Source organism: Phalaenopsis equestris, unplaced genomic scaffold (genome assembly GCF_001263595.1).
Source record: "Phalaenopsis equestris unplaced genomic scaffold, ASM126359v1 Scaffold000921, whole genome shotgun sequence".
NCBI lineage: Eukaryota > Viridiplantae > Streptophyta > Magnoliopsida > Asparagales > Orchidaceae > Phalaenopsis > Phalaenopsis equestris.
This window is the reverse complement of record NW_018165360.1, coordinates 209,093-230,452: the sequence shown is the minus strand read 5'-3', so window position 1 is coordinate 230,452 and position 21,360 is coordinate 209,093. Positions and strand designations below refer to the sequence as shown.

Sequence of the window (21,360 nt, the reverse complement as noted above, 5' to 3'; positions counted from 1 at the left end):
CGGCATTCCAAATCACCCACACTATTGTTGTTGTTGCTCCGGGTCGGCTGGATTGTTGCTATCGTTTTCCTGGACAACCCTCCCACAACAATCTTTGTGGCTTTCTTTCAACCCGAACCATTGGAAACCGGTGTCATAAAGTTTTCTGCTTGCTAACCGCCTTGTCCACCACTCTGCCACCTTCCAAGCCTTTGCTGACCACCACCACCGCCCCCGATCCAACCCCAGTGTCAATGTTTGTGTCATGTCTGTTGTTATTTCAGATTTCTTAGCGCCGTGCTATTGTATTTTTCTTTTCAAGTTTGTTTTGTTGTAACCACTTATTTGCTTTTAGTAATATTATTTATTTTTCCTGATGTGATTTGGGTTAACTCCGGTATCAAATAGGTTCCCTACAAGTGATTATTCTAGAACTAAAATATCAAGAAAATTACTTTAAACCTTTATTTTGTTGGTCATCACTTAAATCTTTTAGTATCGAGAAGGAAGCATCTTAGAAAAATGTCATACCTTAGTATTTACAAATTTGTGGGAACTTTCCTATGTGAGTGGGAATACATGGTTTAAATTCTTGTGGAGTGAAGGATTTGATGTCACGATCTGACCTATGGCTTGGAGTTAACCAAGATGAGAATGGACTGTTGGACGGTAGAATTAATTCTTTGTTATCTATTTCTATCACAAGCAGTTTAATATTAAAATAATACGTGAAAGAGCCACTAAAAAATAACAATTAAAATTACTAAGTAATAATTAGTGCTTTTTTGTTATTGTTCTCGCTTCTTGTATATATTTACTCTTCTTCTATTCTTCTTTTTCAAATGTTTAAAACCTAAATATGATATTAAAGCAACATAATGAGTTATCTAAATAAAAACAAGAAGTAATCACACTTCTAAACCATAGTAATCTAATCAAAAGAATTTAATATGCATACAATATTATAAAAACACTTATATTATGCTGGTATTTCATATTCTATAAGAAATCCTTTAATATGCTAAACTTTCATATTATTATAAGAACTTTTATATATGTTAAATCATTTATCAATGATATTTTTTTTAATGAACATACACTAATCGTCTATATGCATTTATCTTAACTTTTAGTTTTACTTTATACTCTTTACATACATTTCTATCTCTGTGATGATCACCTTCAACAAACCTAACATGCTATTGCCGATATTGCCCAGTCGACATATCTGTTAGTGATCTACACATTGCAATTATCTAGGTCTGAAAGACCCTTATCTACCCTGACAGATATTTTCCTGTCGGCACAGTGGTAGTAATGTAAACATTATAATTGTCTGGAGAGGTATGCTCTAGTCTACTCTCCTCTGACCGATATTATCCCGTTGGCACAACGGTTAATAATTTAACCATTGCAATTGTTTGAGGTGGTAGAAAAACTTTATGCTCGTGGTATACTGGCGTATCATGTCTGTACCATTATGGGGTGAAATTCTTCTCTGAACATGCACATACAAGTATTCATATATAAGTTATTTCATTTTTATTATATACATTATTCTGAGATTTTTTTATGCGTCTATTAACACGCATATTTACTTTGTTACGCAACTATTTAGCATACAACTCTCTTATCATGCATATGCCTTATATCATTCATATTATTTTCTATCGTGCTTATAATGTGTATCTATTTTATCATGTCTATCTTGCAGATCATGTATATCATACATATTGTGCATCTCATACATATCTTTCATGCATATCTATCTTGTTTAAAATGGTATGAAAAATCTAACTAAACTAGAGCATATATGAAGTCAAATATACATTTTGAAATAAAGAAGATTACTGAAATTTAAAAATGTAATTGTCTACCCTGGTTGCGACACTAAAATCTTAATCTTAGATAACTAGCTGGAGGTTGTGGTAATTTTTTTGTTGAGCTTAATAACTTGTAAAACATAATATTAAACTTTAAGATTTAAGCAATTCTTGTTAAACAAATTATTCTTCTTCGCTTAGAATTAATTTACCTGAATTTATGGTGTCACTTTACAGTGAAATTTTACATTCAGTAATCAGTCCTTAGGTTGAAGCCTTTTGAGACACTAGTGGTGGCAGTGTTTATACATTTCAATATGGAGCATAATACTGATGTAGAAACTAGTGTTAGAGAAATTCATAAATAGGTAGGAAAAGAAATTGTTAAACAGATTAAGAAACATCATAAAGACTACTAGGTCCAACAAGGCTACTAGTGTGGCAGTGTTAAACATCATATATAAGCTATGTTATTTTTCATAAGACATTCTTTTGAGACATCTTCATTCATTTACTAACATGCATACTCTACTGTGCAACTAATTATCATACATATCTCTTATATTATTTATATCTCTCATCTCATGCATATCTATTATATCTTACAGATCTTTCATATCATTTGTATCTCTTATCTCATGCATATCTTTCGTATAATAAACATCTTTTTCTGTCTTGCTTATCATACATGTTTTTTTGGTCTAATAATATGAAGAATCTAATTAAACTAGAGCATACATGGAGTTAAACATTCATTTTGAAATAAAGAAGATTGCTGAAATTTAAAAATATAATTACTCACCTCAGTTGCCGCGCTAGTTTCTCATTATTCATTAATTAGCTGAGCGTTGTGATAACCTTAAAATATCTTTAGGCTTTCAGGATATCTTGGTTCATAAAATGGTTTAACCGAATACATTATGGATTTGCTAAAACGTACCTCAAACGTGCTTCGTGACATAATCAAACCCTTCTCCGAAGCTACCAAATCTTTTTCCGTCTTTTTCTTATCACCTTGATTATTCTTCTATCTTTGCGATATCTCACAAAAGGCCCTTATGGAGGTTCACAAATCAAATTTGTCACTTTTGACACAACGTAGTGTCCGCTATGACGATAAAAATGAAGAATCTCAAATTGGAAGTGTTTGAAAGAAAATTGATGTCTAGAATATCTCTAAAGTGAGTTTCACATCTTTCGTTTTCTCCTTGGAACCTCAGACAGTCGCCTACGACTGCCTGTGGTCGCGTGTTTATGCCTGCTCGTGACCTGCGCTACAGTAGCCAACAGTGAACCTTTGTGGAACGGGACCGAGACAGATGGGAGAGTAATTCGAAGACAGGCGAGCACCCTCCCCTCCCCCCACCTTGACGCATACAATGGTAAATATCACGAGAATGTAGGTTGTGAACTGTGAGGTTGTGGAAGAATAAGAAATAATTAGGTTATTAAACCTAATACCTCAAATTTTATATTTTTTATTTTATTTGAAAATTTATATATGACGTTTTATATCGAATTGATCGATTTGACGCATAGAATTTTAAAAAAATGATTTAGTTAAAATCCGAGGGATGCAAAATTTGAGGTACAATTTGAGTCGTAAAAAAATTTTACCTAATTTCACAAAAGTGATTATTACACATTCCACTCAATGCTTATGTATTACATATCTGAGACCTAAAGTTCAATTTTTAAATACATTTCATTGAATTTTTATGTATTACAAATATAACACCTAAATTTCAATTTTTACATATATTCCCCTCAATTCTTATGTATTACATATCTAAGATCTATACTTCAATTTTTACGTACATTCCACTCAATTCTTATGTATTACATATCTAAGCCCTATGCTTCAATTTTTACATACATTCCACTAAATTCTAAGGTATTACATATCAAACTAAACTTCAATTTTTACATCCATTCCATTGAATTTATATGTATTACGAACGTTTCAATTTTTACATACATTCCACTCAATTTTTATTTTTTACATATGTAATACCTAAACTTTAAATTTTACATACATTCCACTCGATTTTTATGTATTACATATGTAACTTCTAAAATTTCAATTTTTTACATACATTTCACTCAATTCTTTTGTATTACATTTTTAACATCAAAATCTAAACTTAAATTTTTAGATACAGTCCGCTCAATTCCTATGCATTACGTTTCTAACACCCAAACTTCAATTTTTAAATACATTCCACTCAATTCATATGTGTTACATTTATAATATCGAACCTCAATTTTTAATAAATTCCACTCAATTCTTATATATCACATATCTAACTTGTAAATTTCAATTTTTACATATAAATCACACATTTCTTATGTATGACATATCTAACAACTAAACTTCAATTTTTATATACATTCCACACAATTCTTGTATATTACATATATAACACCCAAACATAAATTTTTACATACATTCTACTCAATTCTTTCATATTACTTATCTAACACCTCAACTTCAATTTTCACATACAAACCACACGATTCTTATGTATGACATATCAACACATAAACTTCAGTTTTTATATACATTTCACTCAAATCTTATGTATTACATATCTAAGACCATGTTGAATGGTTATGAGACAGTCTCATATTGTTCGTTAGCACATACAACCTAGTAAAAAACTTTGTATCATAAAGATAATGATAAGGGGAGAGATAGATTGGAGTCTTTTAAGGAAACCTTAGAAAATGCATTAAATTTCATTCACAGGCAAGTTGGAGGGAGGCGGATCCCTAGAGGTTCCCTGAGTTATAGGATTTTAGAGAGAACAAGAGGAAATGGAGATGGAAAGCAATCTCCAGTGTGGGGAGAGAAAAGAGAAGATCCAGAGAAAAAAAACGGTCCTTCTGTATCCTTTCCCTCCCCTTTTATACATAAGGGAGAAAATCAATAAAATAGTCAAAGTTGTACATCTTGTATTGCATGTTGCTTTTCTCTGATATTTTGATAGAAAGACTGTGATGTGAATGTTAGGTATTGCCAACTGATGTCAAGTATTGTTGGTACAGTGGTCATCCCTGGTTCCTGAGTGAAAGGATTGAGTCATAGTTATCGGGTGCCATCTTAAAAAGGGATTGACGAATGTTCTTATTGGTCATGATGACTTCGTATCAGTCTAGATGGTTATCTCTGATAGCTACCCTTACATAGGTGGGCTAGGCTACCCTTTTGAGGAATATGAGAATGATTGAATTGGCAGCCTAGCTCAATCAACCACTATGATAACTGGGCTTGATTCAACCCCTTCTGAAGGTGGGCTCGATTCAGCCACTTCGACAGGTGAGCTTGATTCAGTTGGAAAATTAGTAAAACTTTCCGCATGCTCGTATTTGTGTATATCGACCTAAACTTCAATTTTTACCTGCATTCCACTCAATTCTTATTTATTACATATGTAACTTTTCAACTTCAAATTTTATATACATTCCACTTAATTCTTATGTATTACATATCTAACACCTATACTTGAATTTTTACATACATTCCACTCAAATCTTATGTATTTCATATCTAAGTCCTAAACTTCAATTTTTACTTACATTCCACTCAATTCATATGTATTTACATATCTAACAAATAAATTCAATTTTTACATAAATTCCGTTGAATTCTTATGTATTACATTTCTAATGCCCACTCTTCAATTTTTGTATACAAACCACACAATTCTTATGTATTATATATCAAACACCCAAATTTCAATTTTTACATACATTCCACTATATTCTTTTGTATTACAAATCTAAGACCTAAACTCCAATTTTTACATGAATTCCATTTATCTTATGTTTTTCATATCTAAAACCTAAAATTACATTTTTTTTTAATCATGCATTTCATTCAATTCTTATGTATTATATATCTATGGTCTAAACTTCCACTTCTTACATACATTCTACTCAATTCATATATATTGCATATCTACCTAAACTTCAATTTTTACATACACATCTAATATAAATTCCAGAAAAAATAAGAAAGGGGAAGCCCCTAAACGGAAAAAGAACTTTATCTAAGTTCGGAGAGGAGAAATACTCGCTAGAGCTGCGACCTCCTAAAGTCATCAAATACTTGGTGGAAAAGAATCATTGTCGGAGCCCTAAAGTAATTGAATAGTGGAAGCACGATTGAGGCTCGCTGGCGCAAGAATATAGTTTTAGAGTCTGTGCGTCGGCTTTTGTGTCAGCTTTTTCTAACACAAATTAGTTAGGGTCGAATTTATTGTCTGAACGTTAAATGCTATTAAGTAATTATATTCCGTCAAAATATTTCGACGCGAAGGGTTTGCACCGACGCATCTTGATGCAAAGTCCTGCCCTAATCAATTTAGATGGAAGTAGACATGAATTCAACACAAAAAATGATGCTAAATCAACAGTAGTGAATTTGATTTCTTTAATGCAGTTCATTTTTTGGTTTCAAGTCATACATAACATTTAAAATTTCTTGCTCTGGATTAGTATTCTTTAAAATCTATAAAAACTTATGCTCGATTCGTGGAACTCATGAATGATTTTAAGTTGTTATTTTAACCTTCAATGCTTAGTTTACTTTTTGCTTGCCACTTGAAATGTTAAATCAATTGTGATTTAGGACTATCAGAAGAAGATTAGAAGAACAATTAGGTTAAAATACAATCTTTTGGTGGAATAGGAATATTTCCATTAGGAGATTGGAATCACAAAAGGAAATAAAGAATCCTAAGATTCTTATTAGGGAAGCATAACTATAAGATGAATTCTAACACTTGTTATATCTCGGAAAAGAATAAGAAGTATTATCACCGATTGATAACTACAGTAGATGAATCACTTGGATGAACTTATGTTTTATTAAACTAATTCAAAGGAGACTTTCAAACTGATTAGAAAATCTTTTTCCCTAAATTTTAGTTTTTAACTTTGAAATTTTGATTTAGATATTTTAAAAACTTCGAAAACTTGAAACATTTTGGATTACACTTAAAATTAGTAAAGTTGTAATTAAACTTATTTGAGAGGTAACATGTTATTGTGAAATCAATAGCATAGACTCATTATCTGTATACTATTTGATCAATGTTTATTACTTGCGTGATAATGTGTGCGCCACCACACAACATATCAACTAGCATTTTATTGTCTTCTAATGTATTCCTAGTTTACGTCAATGACGATATGCATTAAAGGGTTTGATTTTCCCTTTTATCCATCCAAACTAGAGGAAATGCAAGTAGAAGTTGCATGTCACAAAATGTTATTGCATCATAAGAAACTTGTGCACAAACCGTAGCAAATATTGTCAAGCTCATGAGAAATATCGATTATATCATGAACAACTTTGGCTGTGTTTATAAACACTCTGTCATAGCTTTATTTTAAACATCATTGACCAAGCTTTATTTGGTTGTACCTTTCTTGCTGCAATTTGGAAATTTTTTGGTGAGAAGCTTTTCACTACCATATTTGCTGCAAGAAAGTTCTTTTAACTTTTTCGGAAAAGAAAAAATTTATAATAACCATAACAGGTTTTAAAAACTATACTTTTTCTATAACAGATAATTTTATAAATGCAACGCAATTTCTTCAACGGAAATTCTTATGGTCAAATTTAATTCATCAATACTGTTTATTAATCATACTTATTTTACAAAAGAGAAATTATTCTAGATTATACCATGAGGTTGGCGATGATGATCTTGTATATTTGGGTAACATTTTATATTTTATTTCTTCTCCTTCTTCAGAATGATGACTTGTGCCTTTTTTCCTTGCGTAGCATATTCGCTGAAGAAAGGTTACAACAGCTGAAGAAAGGAATTCACATGCTGTGTCTGGAATCTCCTGAATGCTATGATGACAAAGAAAACCATGGCCATTCTAATGGTAGGGAGGCAGTAATTTTGTCTGATAGTGATGAGGATGGTAACATTGAATGTTCTACACCGACTTCTGAAATTGCATCCCCTCAGAAGACAGCAGATGAAGTGAATTCTATTGATAATATGATGCCTGAAGTGCGCCAAGAGACTAATGGAGCCTTAATCATCAATGAAACAACTCAAGTGGTTGTAGAACCTGAAAGTCATACAGCTGAAGATGCGCAGGATTATGCTGTCCAAAATGGGCATGATTGTTCAGTTGACTATGAAGTACAGAAAAAACAGTCAGAGAAGCATCTTCCTGAGGCAGTTCTACCCCTTTTACGGTACAACCATTATGAAAGTTCAGAATCCTCTTCAAGGTATTATTTTCCACCATGAGTAATGAAGACAATTTCTTGACATATAAAGTTTGTGAAACAGTCCTGTTTTGTTGTGTGTTCATAAACAAAATAAAAAGATATTTTTTTGTTCTTTTGGCGATAAGCTGGCTCCTCAATTTTGTAGACTGTCAATCTTTATGGGCTTAGTACATAAATACTTTTTCTTATCATGGTTGATCTTTCATGTGACCATGCACTTAATTATTTTCACTATCCATGTTCAAGGTGTTTTCAATATTGGATAAATTGCTTGCAAGTAGATGAACTTATATCATCTTACACCATGGTTACTATTTTTGACTGGACATACACTTTCTGCCATGAATGAAGACGTTACATTGAGTACTTTCTAACAAGTTTCTGGCTAGCCTAGGTAAAACGAGTAATCCCTCACTTTTTCAAAAATCTTACTTCTGTTCTCTTTGATCTCTCCTACTTTATACTGGGATGGAGTGATGGAGAGATGGTGAGGGAAATGTTTGATAGTGTCAATTCACATGCTTGATTATAAAGGAATTTATTTCCTTCCCTCAGATTATATCACACTAATTGTGTTTCTGTTTATTAGATATTTCTTGATTCTCTACTTTTCCTACTTTGATGGGATTCCTAATTTAAAAGGTTGCTTGTTTCCCATTTTGTGGATGGGCATCCTGACTACATTTTTATATATATGTAGTAAGGTGTAATGCAAGGAATGAAAAATAAAATTTTGTTCCGAAATTCTATATGGTATCAAAGCTGGGAAATCTTTTGTTCGTGTTTGGGGGCTTCGTCTTTTTAGTCCTCTGAAAGCTTCGAGGTTGAAGAAGTATCGAAGCATCCTTTGCTTTTCCAATGACGGTTCCAACTGTGAAGGGTGTGCATTTTGCATTAATCAAAAGGAACACATATCAAAACTATACTCCTTGGGTATTACAAGTATGCAACCTATCATTTTCTATAATAAAAGGTGATGTGAACTATTCACATTAAAACGTAAAAATCAATCATTCAAGGCTATCTGAGCACAAAAATTGACTGCCTTGTTACAAAAACGGGGAGTAAACTGGAAAATCACCTGTCTGAAAGTAGATAAGAAAGCAATGTTCGGGCTATGTCGATGTTGTTGACTCCATATTCTTTGATCCATGGTACTTTGGAGAAAGCCAATGACATTTCTGTTATCCCCTTCAATGATAATCCCGCGGGCTTCAAACTTCCAAGGCTGAATCTAATTCTTGATGGCAAGGATCGCCTCCAGCTCCACTCACTCTTGTGTTGTCCCAGTGTTTCCATTTTTTGTACGTGGGCACGAGGCAATTACCCACCTCGCCCCGAACAACCATGCCAAGACCATCCGCATAGGAAGAGGGAAGAGCTCCATACACATTTACCTTTAGCCAACTGGGGGGGGGGGGGGGGGGGGGGGGGGGGGGGGGGGTGGACAGCCCATGTGGCTAGACAATGTCCTCTTGCTCTCAAATAGGATTTAGATAAGAGTGAGAGAAGGCCTCCAAAACAGTGGTCACAATGATGCTGTGTGTGCCAAAAAGCTTACCATGCTTTTTATTGTTCCTGGACTTGTAACACTGGTAAATAGTTTTGTAGTAGATACGATTGAGAGCAAAATGTGCTTCATCAGCAAAAGCAAGTGGCCGGATAATATCCTCCCATTAGTGTTGCATCTGAATATTAAAACCCCTCATAGAGCAGTAAAAAATGCCAACACTATTTTACATTTGGAGCAAATATGTGATCTATCCTCGGGTTCACTACAACCCTAAGGGCAATTTCGATCATCTCTAGTTCCCCTGCTAGCCATCCAAGTATTGACAAAAAATGTATTCCGAATTAATCTCCACCAGAAGAAGTTTTCACAGGGTTGTCATTTTTGCTTCTGTAAGTGACAGTTCCATCCAGCGAAGCTTCCTCATCACCGATGACAACAACGAATACATAGGATTTGTCTGACGCCATCTTCGACGCACAAAGCCATTTCCTCATATACAAGGGAGCTAGGGTTGTTGCATTGTCTCTTGTACTCACTATATCACAGTGCTTCGTTGTTCGACCCTTCTGCTCGATCAGAACGTCCCATCATTCTTCTCTTCGCTGTCACCGTCCACATCCTTTACTGCTGCTGTGCCTTCCTGCCTTCACTCATCTTTGCCACCTTGTTGGAAGGCCAAACCCTGACAATCACCACCACCACCCCGAGATTCACCCTAGTTAAAATATTTGTGTCCGTCCATGTCCTTTACTGCTGTTGTGCCTTCCAGCCTTCATTCGCTTTTTGCCACCTTGTCGAAAGGCCAAACCCTCAACGATCACCACCACCACCCCGAGATTCACCCTAGTTAAAATATTTGTGTCGTGTTTGTTGCTATTTCAAGATTTCGGGTGTCGTGTGTTGTATTTTTTCTTTCAAACGTGTTAGTTGTAACCGCCCATTTGCTTTCAGTAAGAATATTTTATTTTTCTATTGTGGTTTAGATATAGCTAAAAGTTCAGAAAAAAGAAATAGCAAGATATAAATAGTTTTCCCACAAAAAATAATGTAATTAAAAATAGAACAATAGGAAAGAAATCAAAAAAGGAAAAAAAATCGTGCAAAAATTATAACGAGTCGGAACCACTCAGTTTGACCCTCCTACGATCGTTGAATCCTTTGATTCCGCGGTAACATGGAAATACTGTGATCGGGATCATTGGAGACATGATCCTGCTGCTCTACAAGTCACTCCCATGTAAATCTCCCCAACTAGGAAAGGCTTCTTCTTTTCCGCAAGGACTTTGATCTCATTTTCGGATGTTCTTTTCCACAAAATACATAAAGAGATCTCCAAAGCTAAGGTTCGTCACTCACATATGTTTTTCAGTCTGGGAGAACACTATTGAACTGAACTGAAATTTATTACTTAATTCTTTTCATAGATTCTCTAAAAGATTACTCATTTTTCATTTTTGCTTGAAGTGATGACAGGATGGACCTCTCTAATAGAGGCAATCTAGCCAGTAGGTTATCAATCAAAACATCTTGAAACTCCTCTAATAACGGTCACACTATCGTAGGTGTTGGTTCTTCTGTCTCACTGCTCTCCAACATCTCAAAGATTAGTCTCATTGGCGCCCCTCTCATAGCCTGTAAGAATGCAACATGATACACAATGATTCTTATCTCTATCTGAGCACTCATAATGCGAATTCCTTATATATCAGAAGTACAATACATATCTCGTCCTTATTAAAGGTTTAGGTATTTTTTTGACCAACATGAAGTGTACCTCTATCGTCATGTCACGATTGACCTAACAAAATATGACATGCATCCATAGGAATGACATTACACCAAACTTGATCTAGCAGCCTGTCTCCAATTGAAAATTCCACTGGACATCTCTTTTCACCACACATCTCATTCCCCTTAAACAAATTCAGAAAGTATGGCCAAAAATTCTTTGTATAATGAGGCTTAATTTATCTAACATCTGGGTAGATACCTTATTTTCACAACTGCATCCATTTATAATGAGATTGTGCACCTCCTATACAGTATAACAAGTACGTAAGATGTTATGCCTGAGCAATTGTTGGTTTATCTTAGGCTTTGCCTGGAGAACTTGTTGAACCACAAGCATCACACCATCAACTATGAGTAGTTGATACTTCTCTTGAGTCTCTTATGGGTTTTCACTCTCTGCATCCTCTAATGCACCATGCTTAGTAAAAGAAATCACTCTCCTATTCGGATAGTTGGATGCAATGTCTCAAATTCTTGACATTTGAAACATTTACTAATTGGAAATGTCTTGTGCGTGTTGGTCTGGTCAAACCTTTTTTTTTTTTTGCCTATGCTGGCTTCTTTTCACAAGGGTAGATTTAGGTATTCTGGTCGGTGTACTCTTGCTACTTAATCTGAAGGTGGAATCCAGTTTGGAAGGTTGCCTGGACCTGATATTTGTGGTGTTATCTCTTCATCTTCAAAACCGAGGTTTGTACATTCTGTAAGATCCAATAAGGCTGCAATCGTATTATATTGCCAACAGACGATCTCATTTCCCCTGTATATTGTGCCATTGTATTTACCCCGGGTAAGTTGTTCGAACTCAATGTGTACTCTTCAATTGACATATATTTTTGCTTAAGTGATGAAGCCTCAAGAACACGTTTTGTTTGTAATGCACTGCAAGTACTTGCGTTGTATCTCCTTTTACATCTTGGACTAGAGTGATTTTTTTTCCTCTTTCGCTGACATAGGCATGTGTTCTAAATTTTTCCACCATAGAAATACAATCTTCTTTAACTTAATGAGAGATAGCCTTACCCTTCTATTAGGTGGAATGTCCATATTCAAAGACCCATTCCACTGTCTGAAGTCATTTCATAAACTTGTTCGGATCCATGCAACCGTCAAAATTTGACAAAAACCACTTTTTCTCTAAAATCAGTCTCTCTCTGCTATACTCAATGCCAAACCGACGCAACATTGGCTCTTCGTCACTTCAAGGTTCTTGATAGAAAGGGTTTGTTTTATCTTGTTCATTTGGGTGGTCGTTGTTGTGAGTGACTTTCCCAACATACATTCTTTCATTACCAACAATCCTCCATTGTAATTGGAGGATTTCTTGCTTCATGTCCTCCATAGTAATTTCTTGAGCACCTCGGTTAGGATTTCTTCATGGCTGCATAATATCTCGTTCTTCCAATCTAAATTCCGATTGGCTCGGATACCAAATGACACCTTTTAATGGTTTCTAAAAAGTTTTTGGGGAGGAGATTTAGTGGGGAATCGGTTGCGGAATAATGAGGAAATGAAAATGTGCAGTTGGCGAGCTTTGGAAGAGTTATGCGGTGTTTGACAACTGAAATCTGTTGTTGAACAACAGGTTGGCGTGATTTTGACAGTTGTCTGGCTAAAAACAACGGGTGATAGGTAAAACGACGAGGTGCGTATGGCAAGGCAGATCCACCGATTGTTCATGAGCAAGACACAAACTCACAACTTGCAACAGGAAATGATACAACACTCCAAAGAGCTTAAAACATATAACATCTCTAAATACTATAATATCAGGAAAAAGTTCAGAAAAACAGAAAATAACAAGATATAAATAATTCCCCCACAGAAAATAACATAATTAGAAAGAGGAAAATTGGAAAGAAATCAAAACAACAACAACAACAACAACAATGACAATGACTTTATCCCACTAAATGGGATCAACTACATGAATTATTTTCTCCATCGAGTCCTATTGAGCGTCTTACAGAAAAATCAGCAAAGGAAAAAAAAAAAACGAGCAAAAATTACGAAGGGTTGGATCCGCGCTGTACGATCCTACCGCGATTGTGGAATTCAGTTCTGTAGTATTGCGGAAATACTATAATCGAGATCGCGGGAGGCCTGATCTCACAGTTCTATAGGACGCTCTCGTGTCATTGGGGTTTTGCGATGCATGCATAGCTGCAATCTAGGATTTGGCTGGATCAATAGGTTTACAAAAATCGAAGATTCAAATTATTTACTTCTAATAATAAAATTGATGCTGTGGGGGAGTCGGAGAAATTTTGTGCGCACAATTTGGATTGATCTAGGCACACAACTTGGATTTGAAGAACACTAAATTTGGCTCACAAATAATTAGCATTCGATCGTCAATCAATGAAGAATTACCAAACCTGCATCTGTTTTTATAGAAATGAAGTTGTGAAGATAAGACTAATTATTTGAATTCAAATTTAATCCTATCTAATATTAAAAAAAAGATAATTGAACCAAAACAATATATAAAAGATAATGATAGAAATTCAACAATTATAAAACATGACTAAAATCGATCTGTTTTAGCTTTTTTGTTGCTTGGTTGGACTCCTTTGACTGGCTTATGAAAATTGGGTCTTTTTTGAGGTACAATATTTAATTTATACTGCATAATGGGATGGCTACTCAGTATTACAAACTATTCGTTCTATCATTTTTGCGCACTCACACAAGACATCTCAACCCCTACAACACTCAGGGCTATTCTCACTCTAACCCTATCCTCCTCTCTTTCTGCCTCTTTTGAGTGATTCCATCAGATCTATTTCACCCAGAGAAATGTAAGGTTCTTCCAATCATGCTTCTGCATAAGAGAATGTCTAGATGATTTTTTTCATTTTGAAATTTCTAAAAGATAGCAAGTCATGAAACTTTCTTAAAAACTAATTTTTAGGGGAACTTTGTTTGAAGGCTCAAGGCTGCAGAACCATGCATTTCATTTGTTGAAGTTCTTAAATGTTATTTAGCATCGAGCATATTATTGTCTACAATACAATCTTGTTCTTTCTATGGGTAAGCATTCTTTTCTGCATAATTTTGTATGGTAGCACAATTACTTGATGGATCTTAAAAATTTACATTGTCTACACTGGTTTTGTCTATCAAAATTCAACGTTTCAGAGCTTTACGTTAGTATTAAATGTTTTTTAATTGTCTTTGAAACGTTGATTAATGAAAAAACTTTACTTCTCTTTTTTTATCTAAAAAAATCTTTTAAAAGCAGTTTACAAGGTTCTCCTAGTGAAGGGAGAAGCTTTAGGACGGGGATGTCCGAAGTGGAACTAGAAGAGCCTTCTTCCTCTGGCCATGGAGACTCAAATGATCATGAGGACATACTTGAGTGGGCCAAGGTCTTTTAATTTTTAAATTTTGTATGTTTTATCTGAGAATTTGTTCTAAGCCTCCTGATTACATCGTGCTTCATTTTCAGGCAAATGGACATGGATCTTTACAGATAATTTGTGAATATTATCGGCTAAGATCCCCTGATAGAGGTTCTAGTCTCACTTTCCAGCCTCTAGAGCACTTGCATCCATTAAAGTTTCACAGGCCTGGAGAAACTCTCCTTCATATTGCTGGATCTAGCATAGATCTCAGATCTTTCAGCACTAGTTTGGAAGTGTCAGAGGTATGCAATTTATGGTTCTTAGCTAGACTCACAAAGGTAAAGGGGCATTTACATATATATCAAACAATTCTTATGCATTTATATATCTAGCACCTAAAGTTTGATATTTATGTTTACAACACATTGGCATGAAAACCTATGCATGAAAAGGTGTTTTGTACTTTTAAAAGGTTACTGTTAGTGGTGCTTCTATGTGATGCCAAAGATTTGAGTGTTATATATGTGAATATGAATGTTTAGTGTTATATATTTAAATCTGAATTGAGTGGTACATATGTAAATGCCCCAAAAGTAAAATGTAGTGTTCTCCAAATTAGGAGCTATGTAACATTTGGAACCAAACCTTGTGTATTTTAGTCCATGGTTTTGGTAACTTGCAGGCACACAGTGCACTTTTGGCGGAGGAGGAAGCTACTGCTTTGTCTGTGTGGACTGTTGCATGCATATGTGGTAGCTTGAGGCTTGAACATGTAAGTATGTATTTTTTGGAAGGGATAAATGAACGGCTTTGCTATAGCAAAATCTTATATTCTCAACTGGGCCTCATTACCTGATTTTGAAAGACGGAACGAGTAATTAGTACTTTGAATGGTTCAAAATGTGAGGATTTTAGGTAGAACACAAATTAACATTTTATGAAGGACAGTGTTGTGAAGTCTTAGCCTGAGAAGTTTTTTTTTTTCTTGTTGTGAAGTCTTAGCCTGAGAAGTTTTTTTTTTTCTTGGGCATCGGAATACTATTTAATTGCATATCTAACAGCTAACACAATTAAAGCTTGAACGGTTGGGTATGGTAAAATTGGTAGTCTTGCTAATTTCAAAATATTATTAACATGACAATTTTGAAAAAAATGTGAGAAGCAATAATGATGGAAGACATGCATGTTTGTTGATTTTTTTTTTCTTAGCTGTGTCTATTTAATTTAGACATGTTTTAAATCTTTAATAAGTGAATTTATTTTTTTAAGATCACACATTTTAATACTGCATTATTAGCATTATTTTTTTTATAAGAGGCTTGTCTTATGTTATGAAACTTGGATGGAGATTTATTGCATAAAACTATGATCCGCCTTTCCTATATATTTTCATCTGCCAATTTTCTCTGTTCTCTTATATCCCTTTTCTTTTGTCTCCATATTATATTAATTTGTATGAAATGCTAATTGCTGCTTCGTTATCCTTACAAATCATTTCTAGACTAATTTGCACTCACACCAACCATTAGACCTTCATCTCCGAATAGCCCAAGATGGTCATCAACAAACTATAGTAAAGTCGCATCTTTGGCTGTGAGGGCTACAATCTCATCTACAAGTGTGTCCCCCATTTGTACCTTTGTTACCATAAAAAAATGTGCAGAGTGGTCTTATAGGCCAAGGTTAAACATTTCATCAACAAGGTCGTGATCTTCTCCTAGGTTGGCCATAAGAATAGCGTCAAGTTATTGGGTTGCTTCCTTAGACACCAACCCCCTTCATCTCCCCAAAGGCAAACTCTTCCATCACCTCCTTGATGCTTGGGCAATGCATGCTTACCTGCTGTCTTGCCGATGACACTGTTCTGGGATTCGTAGGTGTTATAGGGATGGATTTAGTGGGGACAGGTTGCCGCCGTGAAGAAGAGGATTAGCATCTCACGTAACACTCTTTAATCATATATCCAAACTTAAATGGTGTAATGGTGCATTCTCTACTTTTGATCTGGCATGATCCATTTATTATCAGTATCATATGCGACTAAGTTTACTTTCCACATCCTACTCATTCTGAACGCCTTGTCTTTTAATCTCATTACAAAAATGGTTATTATGCTGTCTATTTGACAAACGTGAAGCTACAGAGATTTTTATTTGGACCCGTTTTTTTTTTTTTTTGGCTTTTTGCTGCAGTGCAAAACCCTAGTTTATGGATGCTAATTTAGCACGGCAGTTTTTTCATTTTATATTTCTTATTTCTCAGCATCCACTGTAAGGGATGTTGATTAAGCTATTAGCGGCTTCATCCCGTTGCTGCACCAAAAAGAAATGTTACAAACTTACAATGCCCTGTTCTTTTTTGCTGAATGCTGTACCTTCTTTTTTTGAAGGCTTTTTAGATTTAGGGGCTCGGATCTAGGCTTGCTGTTTCAAATCTGATATAGAATAGGTGGTGCATTCTTCTGATTCCCATTTCAGCTACAAACTTGGAAAGATGATTGTAAAAATGAAGATGATCTTTTAATTGTTACTGTTATTTTATTTTATTTACATTATATATTTTGTGTGGGACTACTTTAATATGATTAATGAATCAATAATTGTTAATGTTATGTTTATTAAGTTATAAAATTGCACCTTTTATTTGAAATTTACAATTGCAAAATGAATGTGTATGTTAAATTATAATAATTTTTCATATTTTAACTATTATCAGTTTGTTATTTTTATATATTTGTCGTTATTATATCATATTTAATTAACATTTATATTTATTGCGCCATCCGCTTCAACCCCGTTTGAACTGATGAACCTTTAACCTTGAACCTCTCACTCTGGTTTGATGTCTGGTCCTATTTTCAAAACCTTGGTAAAACAGCAATGGGTGGATGTTCCGAGTGACGGCAAGGATGCAAGATGGCTGGACAGTGAGAAAACAACAAGATGGGATGCAGTCCGAGTGGCATCACGCAGGAACGATGGCTGGAACTGTGGAAACAGCTGGTTGGTCTTCAGTTTGGGTTGCGGTAGCGGGGCATGGGGAAGATGGGAGAAGGGTGGAGCGAAGCATAATCACCACCTCAGAAGCAAATGCATCCAGAAGTCCACTAGAGCCTCGTATATATCCTTAGAAGGGAACACAAGGACGCTGACGGCTGTTCTAAATAGAAAACACAAAAAAACTCCCAAGCCTAACACGACATAGCAACATATGTTGACCTAGGCTATCAAGAAGTGGCCCCACCCTATTGGGTGGCACTCCCATGTAGGCCAGAGAACCTACCGGCCGGCCATTGATTTGGCTGGACCAAACCTGTCGGAATCGTGCCTGGCGTGATTCTGTGTCCTGTAGACACGCGATACCCACATCAGTCGAGTATTTTATACATAGTAAAACATGAACATTAGCAAAGCATTCTGTAGAAGCTTTAACGAGCAGCTACTGGGAATAGGTTTCCTCTATTCTAGTGTTTTACTACAATTGGAGATAGTACTGTAAAAGAGCTGCAATTAAATATTAATGAGCTTTTTCTTCCTTTTCATTTTTTTGGTATTTTTCTGTTTAATTACCGTTTCTCTCTCAGGTGCTAGCCTTATTTGCTGGGGCTCTTTTGGAGAAACAAATTGTGGTTGTATGCTCTACTCTGGTAAGCAGTTAATTTCACTGTTTTCTATTTTTACGTTGGTTGGTCTTTTATTTGATTTTTTTTAGTGCTCTCTATTTCCACGGCCTTTGATAATGCATCTATTTTTTTGCTTGCATTTTTTTCCTTCGATCGGGCTTCTGCAGTCTTATTTGAAATGCCTTTTAAGGACCGCTAACCTTTCTATATAAACCTACAAATCTACTTACCGTAAGGTTTTTCTTTATTTTATTTATGTTTTTTACATCTACTTACCCTTGGTAATGTCAAATAATGTGTCATTGTTAAGAGATTAAACCAATTACTAAAGAGCTTTGAGGTGTGTCAGTTTATATGAGGGATATCGTCAAGGCATACTCAATCCTCGTCCACAACACAAAATCATAATGCGTTACCTCAAGTTGCTTCTCTATGTTAAATAAGTAACCATATTTTTAATGTATTTTATTTTGAAGGATCCAGGCACTTAAATTAAAAGCTCAAGGTATTGCATTAGATTTGCAATTTTTAAAATATTGAAGGATAAAAATACTCTAAATGAAGCTTGATCTACTACTGTATTGAGAATATATCTGCGGGATTAATCCAAAAAAAAACTTGGCAATTTTTTTTCTGAGAAGAAATTTTTGGGAACATTCAGAAAGTTGAGGTTTCTCTCATCTTTGAATGTTATGGGGCTGAAAGAGTTGTACAAAATGGTGAGAATTTTCGTTTCTCTTAGACTAAGAAAACTTCTTGCATTACTTGTAGTGGAAAGCTGCCATGGACATGAATTATTTGTGCTCGTAGGATAACTGATTAGGTTCACATTGGAAGCATTTGCTGTTAGTGTTAGAATGGGACTTACCTGCGGAATTCTATTGCTTTCAGTGACTAGAATATGTCGTTAAAATCATGGGAATTCAGTAGCGTTGTAGAACTAGTAATGGGAAGATATTTGGTTTGAGAAAAGGAATTTAGAGTGTGTGAGCATGAAAAATGAATGAATAGGAAGTACTAGAAGAACAATTCTTCCAATTGTAGTTGGTATTCTTTCAAGAAGCGCCAGTTATTAGGGCTTATGAATTTAGTTGTGGTTAGTGAGTTTAATAAAGTTGATCTTCCACAAAAAACTCGTGTATAGCTTGTTAAAAACTCGCATTCGATTCGTTTGTTAAGTAAGCTAGTTGAATACAAACATATATTTTGAGCTTGGTTTTCTGAACTTGAACAGGCCTTTGTTCAATTGTGTTCAACTCATTATTAGCTCAAAATAGATAAATATATCTTTTAATTTTATATTATTAATTTAATATTTTCTTAGGTTTACTATAAGTAGAATGTTTTTATCATGTTAGACTTATTTTTTATTTATTTTATTTGTTTGAAATTGGTCTATATAGATCATGCCTTTTAGATCTCCCTGTGGTGCGAGGTAAACTAAAGAGTAGGTAGAAAATGAGTTTTAATGATTTTTGTCTTACAGATAGGACACCTTGACATGTATATGCGGGTCTTCATGTAAATGATGTGCAAATATATCCCTGGCTTGCAGTGTGACCTTGATTTGACTGGCATTTTTTCATTAATCTAGTGCTTATAACCCACGTCTTTAGTCGTAATATATCACATAAAACATTATGAAAAATAGTTGTTACATAAAAATCAGGTGATTTTGTTGATCTACTAATACAATATTTATTAGAAAGCTTCAGATAAATTCGTAGATGTCTATACAAAAAACATGGACAATACCAAACATTTAGGGAAAGTCAAGGGCTCAAGTATCGGTTGCACCTATTTGCAATAGGTGAAAACGTATATAAATGTGCATAGTAGGTAGACTAAAAAAATACATATTATGTTATTTTCTTAACTCAGAATAGTTAAATTCTGTGTAAACAGGATGACAAAGTGATCAAAATTAAGACTTCTAGATCTGATGCCTAGGATAATTGGAAAGTGCGGGGAAATTCCAAGGGTGAATTTTTGAATTTCCCTAATTTTTGCTAGCATCTATAACTAACTTTCACAAATTAAATTTAATATTTATATTTTAGGAAAATAGAAATTTGTCAATATTTTCTAGGACATCTCATAGATATCAATTTCATTTACAAATTAATCTTATATTGATGTGTGTTCATGGCGCTATAGAGGAGGCATGAAAGATTTTGCTTTTAGAACATCAATCAATGGTGTAGCACTTCCATACATAGGCAGGTTCTATCTTTCTTTTATTATATTTCAGATATTATTTACTTGTCATTTTTCACTTGAATAAATTTTAAAACGTTCCCAGAATTTCTTTTTTATAAAAATTAATCCATCTGCTGTTTATTTGGATTTCTTACAAGCTAAAGCTTGCTAAGGCAAATTCTGTCTCCGTTATTTAATGCTGAAAGACCTGTATTTTTATATTCAGGGAATATTATCTGCCTCAGTTTTATCCATAATCCCATTAATTCGTCCTTACCAGTGGCAGAGTCTGCTAATGCCAGTAAGTAAGTTGTTTCTGTAGTGATTTTGCTTGTGCTGGTCCATCAAAAGAATTTCTGCAGTGCATAATTATTATTTTTTTTCAAAACACTTAAATTCCATTGCATAATCTTTCTCTAATAACTGTGGTTTTTCCAGGTTTTACCCAATGATATGGTCGATTTTTTAGATGCGCCTGTTCCATACATAGTAAGTTTACTTAGCTACTGATTCTTTGGATATTCTTTTGGCAAGTGATTCATTTTATTCATGCACAAAATACTGTAAGGAAAATTTGCGGATTTTCTTATTAATGTTTTTTTATGATATTAATTGCTAATCAAGAATTTTTCTTTGCTCAAATCTTGACATACTGCTGTAGTCTGCTGGCGCTGCATGTACAGTGTAGTTTGGTTCATATTCCTGTATTTTTTTTACAGATGCTTACTGTTGTATTTCTAGAAATTACCTAGTTGGGTGGCATAAAATTCTAAGCCACGTGCTCTCTGCCCCAGTCACCACCCCCAACTCCCCCGCCCCGCCCC

General features: G+C 34.6%; 1 protein-coding gene across 4 annotated transcripts in view; it reads left to right on the top strand.

Annotated features, from left to right (window-relative positions):
• The window catches only part of LOC110032327, a 79,818-nt gene that overhangs the window by 37,603 nt on the left and 20,855 nt on the right, over nucleotides 1-21,360 (top strand). For all 4 annotated transcript variants that reach the window (XM_020735918.1, XM_020735917.1, XM_020735919.1 and 1 more), the window contains exons 8-14: nucleotides 7,600-8,064; nucleotides 14,613-14,739; nucleotides 14,820-15,017; nucleotides 15,398-15,487; nucleotides 18,299-18,361; nucleotides 20,763-20,837; nucleotides 20,975-21,025. In XM_020735918.1, coding sequence (XP_020591577.1) covers nucleotides 7,600-8,064; nucleotides 14,613-14,739; nucleotides 14,820-15,017; nucleotides 15,398-15,487; nucleotides 18,299-18,361; nucleotides 20,763-20,837; nucleotides 20,975-21,025 — 1,069 coding nt within the window. The remainder of the gene's footprint in view (nucleotides 1-7,599; nucleotides 8,065-14,612; nucleotides 14,740-14,819; nucleotides 15,018-15,397; nucleotides 15,488-18,298; nucleotides 18,362-20,762; nucleotides 20,838-20,974; nucleotides 21,026-21,360) is intronic.